This window comes from Muscardinus avellanarius (genome assembly GCF_963383645.1).
Source record: "Muscardinus avellanarius genome assembly, chromosome: 9".
Taxonomy (NCBI): domain Eukaryota; kingdom Metazoa; phylum Chordata; class Mammalia; order Rodentia; family Gliridae; genus Muscardinus; species Muscardinus avellanarius.
In genome coordinates this window covers 64208641-64216748 of record NC_137795.1, presented here as the reverse complement: position 1 = coordinate 64216748, position 8108 = coordinate 64208641, and the positions used below count along the sequence as shown (strand labels likewise).

General features: G+C 42.3%; 1 protein-coding gene across 1 annotated transcript in view; it reads left to right on the top strand.

The window, feature by feature from the left end:
• Nucleotides 1-525: 525 nt before the first annotated feature.
• Nucleotides 526-8108, top strand: part of CDK6 (cyclin dependent kinase 6) — a gene marked incomplete at both ends in the record, with an annotated part of 222865 nt that continues 215282 nt past the window's right edge. Inside the window, one exon of the mRNA XM_080700832.1 lies at nucleotides 526-758. Coding sequence (XP_080556958.1) covers nucleotides 526-758 — 233 coding nt within the window. The remainder of the gene's footprint in view (nucleotides 759-8108) is intronic.

Here is an 8108-nt window from a genome sequence, read left to right as displayed (position 1 = left end):
GAGGGGCCCCTGCAGCCTCCGGGCTCCGAGACGGCTCCAGCCCTGCTGCACGCAGAGAAAAGTAACTTGGCTCTTCTCGGAGATACGGAGCTGGATCTGGAGGCGCGGGAGAGGGCCGGGGCGCGCGGAGGGTAGCGCTGGGGCTGCGCCGGGGGAGGGGGGGAGCCTGCAGGCACCCCGGGGATGTCTGATGCACTTTCTTGTCCACCCGTGTCTTCTTTTAGGTATCGAGATTGCGGAGTGAGACGCGCGCGGGCGCAGATGTAATCGCCTCGGTGTCGGTGCAGAGCACTTCGCTTCGGGGAGGGCAGAGGAGGGATCGGCTGGGTCCTCGGCGGCCGCTCGGCAGGCGGGGTTTCGCGGCCGCTCTCGGGTTGCGACAGCCGGCGGCGAGGTCGCTCCTCGCAGCCCCGGCGGCCGCGAGAGCTCCGGAGCCGGCGGAGGAGGGCAAGCGAGGTCCGGGAGCCCGGAGCAGGCGAGCCAGCCGAGCGCAGCGCCGCAGCCGCAGCCGCAGCCGCAGCCGGCATGGAGAAGGACGGCCTGAGCCGCGCCGACCAGCAGTATGAGTGCGTGGCCGAGATCGGGGAGGGCGCCTACGGGAAGGTGTTCAAGGCCCGCGACCTGAAGAACGGAGGCCGGTTCGTGGCACTGAAGCGCGTGCGGGTGCAGACGGGCGAGGAGGGCATGCCGCTCTCCACCATCCGCGAGGTGGCGGTGCTGAGGCACCTGGAGACCTTCGAGCACCCCAACGTGGTCAGGTGAGCGGGGACCGCGCCGTCGGGGGCTGCGCTTCTGGGGAGGCCGGGCCCGGGATCCCAAAGCCTGGGGCCCAGGAAGGTGCCAGGCGGGGGCGGCTGGCGAGGCCGGGCGCGACCCCTCGACTGGACAAGTAAGTTCTGTCGCCCGAGCCAGAGCAGGTGACCTTGCCAGCCAGCCGGCAAAAAGACCAGCAGCGTCCTCGCTGCTGGGCAACTTCAAAGTGTTTTCTCCCTGCCTGCCCAGAAGCGTGTGGGGGAGTAGGGACAGAACCACCAAACTGAGACGTGCTCCTCCCGCCCCCTTTCCTTTTTTTCCCTGCCATGGGGAAACTTTGAGAGCCTGAAAATGCGTAAAAGAGGAGCCAGTTGCTGTGATAACTGGTTGAGATGGTACCTTCAAGGGTGGAGTTGGGTGTAAGGCTTAAGAAAATGCAGAAAACGTACAAGGATATGTCTGCCAGTCGCACCCACAGTTTCTTTATATTAAAGTTGTATAATAATGGTTTCTGATCATGGGATTTTCCGTGAGGGTGCCCAATATCAAATAATGTCGCTGGAAGAAAAAAAACTTCCATAAAAGTTACCTGTTTGCCTGTATTTATACCTACAACACAATATAGTCCTTAGACTCCTTCTCCCAGGGGTAAGAGGGAGTCCCTGATGTGTCTGTAGGTCATAGATGTTCTGCCTTTGCTTTTCTGGGACGGGTTGAGTGGGTGGGAAGACAGCCATTAACAGCCTCCTCTGTAGTAACCAGTACTAAAAGTAAGTGTGTGACTTAGAATAATGGTGTTTTCTTAGTGATCCTGGAATTTCCCCATTGTGTGATTGTGCCATCCCATTCTTTTAAAACAGAAATGCGTAGCTGAGTAATGCGCAGAAGCTTCTACAAATTGGGTTGTGATTTTACTCTTCTCAACTCTTAAGATAATGTGTTTCAGAAAGGAGGTCTTGGGATCTTCTTCCCGTCTTCTCATCCATCTAGAGACTCAACAAGTGTGTGCCTACTGTGTGCGCTGTGGATGAAATTATGTAAATAAGCACAGCTAAATATTTTTGTAAGAACTCAAACAATTTAACATTAGTCATCAAAATGGAGAGACCCAAGCCTGACCTTTGAAATACCAAACCCTCTATAGACTCAGGGAGACCAAGCGTCTACAGAGTCTTCCTGGGAGGTTTTAACTTGTCTTCTCTTATCCTGGGCTGAGTGATTTGTGTGGTTCTTTGTTCTCAACATAGTTAGACTCAGGCAAGAGGGCAGCAAAGAATCATAAGTGCATAAATAAAGTAGAAAAGGGCCATAAAGATAGGGCCCCAATTATACCTCTACTTTATTCTAGTTGGAGAGGGGGGCAAAGGCTAATGAGGCTGGGAGGATGAATGTTTTAGAAGATGGGGTTTTATATACAATCAATAGGTTAACTTGTGTGGGTGTTTGTTGAAAAAAACAATAAACTCCCCGTTTTTGAGGGAGAGTCTATATGATATTGGAGGGAAAGAGTGAGGGTACACTTGGCTCCGTATAACATAGTGATCTTCCCAGAGGAATTGCTGGAGCTCGCCCCAAAGGATGAATTCCACTGCTAGAATTTCAAGATGAAGTTCTTACTGTATTTTTTTTTTTTGGTGGTACTGGGGATCGTTTCATCAGTTCACCTCACCTTTTTTATTTCCCCTAGAGAAAATCATCTTCAAACCCAGGCATTACAGGCTTTGGAACCAAAAAGCTACTTGAGTACAATTACTCCAAAGTTTGTCAGAAAAGGCTGTCAGTTGTATGCCATGAAATCAGTGACTCTTGAAATGTGAAATTATCAGTGAAGTCACCCTCACGAGCTACGGATCTCCATTTCCTTTTCGTTTCCTTCCTGTTCCTTTTCTTCCACTTTGGCCTTGAGGCAACCACTGCCCCCATGATTTGCTTGGCCAGACTAGAAATTCAGAATTGTAAAGATTGCTATTTTTTTTCCAAGGCAGAGACAGCAAATCAAGGACAAGTGGCAGCAGTCCTTTTCCTTCCAAAGGAGAGTGTCAGAGTTGGCCCCCAAACCCATGATTTGTTGTTGTCCTAGGATAAGTTTTACAGTCATATGCCTGGTTTTTTTAAACGTTGCTTAAAAGGGCAGATGCCTTTTTAAGTGCCTTCAAGCCATAAGTAATTGATCATAATTACAGGCCCTTCCCACAGATAGTTAAGCCTCTAAGCTTGAAGGAGCACAATAAACATATTAGTTTTTTTTTTTTTTTAAGTTTAAGATTTAATTTTGATGGATTTGCCAGAAAAGCTGACTCGTTATTGCTGGCACTGGTACTATGTCGTGCGGGCCCGACAGGGATAATGACTTGAAATTCTTGCTTACCTGTGCTTGATGTCTCCCAGGCCCAGGCTTGATCAGCCAAACAGTGTCTGGGATGTAAATATCCTCTTATTTTACAGTTGGTAATTCTGAATTCTGGAGCCTTTGCCAGAATCAGATTTTAGTATGAACCTGTGTTAGGGTATCTGCACTCTACAAGTGTTCTATTTTCCTTACTAAACTAAAACACATAGAAAGATGAAGGAAATAATGGGGTTTTTTTTTCCAGGTCTGGAGATGGAACCCAGAGGCATTGACCTCTGAAGCTATACCCCCTGCCCTATTTTTTATTCTTTATTTTGAAATAAGGTCTCACTAAGTTGCAGAGGGCTTCACTGAGTAGCTGAGGCTGTCTGCTAACCACCATCCTCCAGTCTCAGACTCACAAGTACTGGGATTACAAGCGTGCGCCACCATGCATGGGTTAGAAATAATGTTTAATCACCAGTCTTTTTATTCATCAAATGCTTATTGAAAGCCTCTTAATGTTCACATCAGATACTTGTAGAAACTAGGGCTAGCCGGGCGTGGTGGCGCACGCTTGTAATCCCTGCACTTGGGAGGCTGAGACAGGAGGATCGCACAGGTTCGAAGCCAGCCTCAGCTACTTAGTGAGGCTTTCAGCAACTTAGTGAGACCCTGTTTCCAAAAAATATATAAAAAAGGTCTGGAAGTATAGCCAGGAGGTAGAAAGCCTCTGGGTTCCACCCCCAGTACCCCCCCCCCAAAAAAAAAAAAAAGAAACTAGGGGTATAGCAGTAAACAGGTCAGAAAAAGTCTCTGCACTTGTAGAACTTCCCTTGTAATAAGGATGAGCAGCTCTCCTTTGTCTTTAAAAATTTACTTGTCCAAGCTGGGCATGGTGGTACACGCTTGTAATCCCAGCGCTTGGGAGGCTGAGACAGGAGGATTCCCACAGGTTCAAAGCCAGCCTCAGCAACTTAGACTCTCAGCAACTTAGTGAGACCCTGTTTCCAAATAAAGTATAAAATAGGTCTGGAAGTATATATACCCCAGAGGTAGAAAAGCCCCTGGGTTCAACCCCCAGTACCCCCCCCAACCCCACACACAAACTTGTTAGTTGGGTGTGATGGTACACGCTTGTAATGCCAGTTCTTGAGAGGCTGAGACAGGAAGATCACAGGTTTGAGGATAGCTTCAGCAGTGTAGTGAGGCCCTGTTTCAAAATAAAAAAATATAAAATAGGATTGGGGCAAAATACCCCTGGGTTCAATGCCCAGTATTACACACATGCAAAAATTGTCTTTATTTTAGTTGCTTTGTTTTTCTATATATAACCTAATCAGTTTTATAAAGCAACTAATTACTTTTATAAGTTATTGCTAATTTGTTATTATTTAGTTACCAGAAGTCTGTTGATTTGAGTAGGCAAGGAAACCAAAACCATAACAGAATCAATTTTTTTTGAAGATTAAATTTTGCCTTATAGACACACAGCCCTATCTATCTCTATAGGGGAAGCACCGATACGTAACTAATAGATGTGAACAATTGAGCTCCACTTATTCAACAGTTATTTAGGAAAGATCTTTTTAAAAAATGATGGGTATAGGTGCTTGAAAATATATATGTGGGTCAATCACACCTGGCTGCTCCTGAGTTTCCAGTATTTGAAGGAATAAGATGTTCATCATAAAACAGATACATGATAGTATTGTGTGCCATAAGTGAGATACAGGTAAGTGCTCTCTGTATTGTCTCTAGAGATTCAGTTTATTAGTGTAGCAGTAAAAGTAATTTAAATTCAAGTGTTGATTTTATGAACTAAAAGCCATTGTATGTCAAGGTAAACTTGTGAAATCCCAAAGTCTAAGTATGTTAAATTGTTTTTATTTTAGAATATTTAGTCACTGCTTTAAAAACAACCCAAAGAGAAAACTACACAGTTCAATAGTTTTTCAAGGAAGTTTTTCTAATTTTCTCTTTTTTAAAGCTATCAGTAGCTGGGCGTGGTGGCTCACACTTGTAATCACAGCACTTGGGATGCTAAGACAGGAGAATCTCACAAGTTCAAAGTCAGCCTCAGCTACTTAGTGAGGCTCTCAGCAACTTAATGAGACCCTGTTTCTAAATAAAATATAAAATAGGTCTGGGAGTATAAACCGGAGGTAGAAAGCCTCTGGGTTCTACCCCCAGTACCAACCCCCCCCCCAAAAAAAATATATATATATATATATATATCAGTAGGCCAGGCATGGTGGCACGTGCTTGCAATTCAGCATTTGGGAGGCTGAGACAGGAAGATCGCAGTTCATGGACAGCCTCGCTACTTAGTGAGGCCCTTTGCAATTCAGTGAGACCCTATCTCAAAATATAGAATAAGCCGGGTGTGGTGGGAATATAGCCCGGAGGTAGAAAGCCTCTGGGTTCTACCCCTAGTATCACCAAGGGGGAAAAAAAAATATATATATATATATACGTATATATATATATGTATATATATATACATATATATATAATAAATAGGGCTGAGGGTGTTTTTCAGAGTTCCTGGGTTCCATCCTAGTACTGCAAAAAAAAAAAAAAAAAAAAAGAAAGAAAGAAAGAAGAAAGAAAAAGATATCAGTAAGACATGGCATAAAAGGAGAGTAAAATATGATTTTCTCCAGAAAAAGCCAATCATTAACAGGGGAAAAGAAATATGGTATATTATTTTACTCAATATACAGCCGAGTCTTCAGGTGAATTCTTTCATGAGAATCCTTATAAATAAAAGTGTTATTTTGTGGGTAAATTGTGCTTTTATTAAGACTTGTTTTAGTGAAAGCAGAAAAAGCAATTTAAATCTTCATTTAAATTTCAGTATGGTAAAAGTATTTATTTCTTTGTTCTCTAAGAATTTCTTGAAATGTTTCTAATTTATTAGGGTTTAGTAAGTAAACATTTTCATAATGGTGTGCTGTTCATTTCTCATTCCTGCAAAAGAACTTAGTAATGATGAATTTTTAACTTTGTAGTTGTATCCTATTAACATCATAGAATTACTAGAATCTCTGCGTATTTACTAGAATCTAGGGGAAAATAGTCTATAAGAAGAAAATTTGTATTAACTTGAGTAACTTTGGGGGTACTTTTTCTAAGTTTAAGACTTCAGTAAATGAGTGTGGAAATAAACTTGTTATTCTGGGCATTTTTGAAAAAAAAAGATGCCTTATTAGTAATGATTCCTTAGGAATTTTCTAAGATGTAAATACTCTGTACTAAACCCTCTATCACTATAAAATCATGGATTTTAGGGTTAGAAGACACTTTGTAAATCTTTCAGCCCTTTTATGTTACAGATAAGGAAACTAAAGCCCAAAGGTCAAGCAACTCATCTATCATGCCATTATAAAGCCATTAACTTGTTCTAAAATCTGAGTAGCCATTAAATATTTTTGTTTGTATGATGGAAGAACGTAAATCAAATGAGTGTTCTTTCTAGTTTGGAAACAAATGAAGTCTATCAAGATAGAAATGATGGTTTGCCAAGAATCAATGATATATTGATTCAGAAAATTTCAGAGTTCTGCAGTATGCCCTTCTGAAGTATATCTTTAAAAAATGATGATGATGATTCCATTAAATTCTTCTCTTAAAGGATTTTGGTTATAAGTAATGATTACTTACGTAGTAGCTATAGTTAAGTAATAATACAGGTAATAGTATAATCAAATAATTCAGTAATACTGATTTCATTTAGGCAAAGAAGAACAGTTAAAACAGTTGGTACTTGTCTAATGCATGAAACCTTACATAAGGTGGCTCTAGCACCTCCTGACCATTCTGTTTAACAAAATAAGTACTGAAATACTTGAAAATTAGAATAACCTCCAGACACATCAGCAATATGTGTTACCCAGACTTTCTGAGAAACGAATCACACTATTGCTCTTTCCCATGAGGTTCAAATGTGTGCCTTTGTCTTCATAGGAAGTAAATTAATTGGGAGTTGCCTGGTGTAGTAGAAAAGGAACAGCAGAGAACCAAAATCATTGGTCCAGATGATTTGGTAACAGGAGAAGGTAGTTGGTGGATTCGTCCAATATCCAAGAAGCAACACTAAAAATGGGTACCTGTGGTTGATAACGAGCATCAGTTAAAGGTCAGCTTTTGAGCAATGATCTAGAGAGGCTGTGTCTGGTGGGGCTGCAGGCAGGCTGGTAATCAGAAAAGCATTTGTCTTGAATATCTCATTTTCTGCCAGACCTGATTTGTGTGAGGGCACTGGAAGATATGGTATGGCAGGAATCCGTGCAAGGGTACCCTTGCAGCTTGGAAGTCCATTTGAGATGCGGTGTTAAACATTTTTGGTTTTGGCAATACTGAGAATGGGACCCAAGGCCAAGCCTTCTGCAGGCTAGGCAGGTGCTCTGCTGCAGACCTACATCCCCAGCCCAGATACTAAGTACTTTTGACTCATGATTTGTGTGTAATATAGTTTACCTAAGTTCTTTTCTTTTTGGCAACTATTGGTTTTATGATCTAAGTAGCCATTTTAATTATCGATTCCTATTATTTCAGAAAAATTAGAATCACAGTTTGAGAACTTTCTAAATAGAAGGGTTCTTAGATTAAACCTAGTCCAAACACCACTGGTTCATGTAGGAATTGTTTTATAAATTAAAAAATCTCATTTTTAGTCAATTATTTTATTCCATATTGTAGATAGAAATTCATTGAGGATAGCTAGGGCTCAGGTAGAGATTTCTGTCCTGCATTAGCAGGACAGGGTGACTGATGGTTATTGCATACCAAAAAAAAACTCCCTTGAGATGCTGAAGTTTTTTCAGTTTAATGTCTCTGACCTTCGGACAAGGGATTGTGTCCATAAATAAACACAGTGTCCATAAATAACACAGTGTCCATAGCTGTTGGTTAGTTAGCTAGTATATATAAAAGAAGTAGAATAAATTAAATGATAAATCCCTCACCTCAGATGGGCACTTTTCATTCTTTTAGAGACAAATACAACATTAGCAAGTATCTC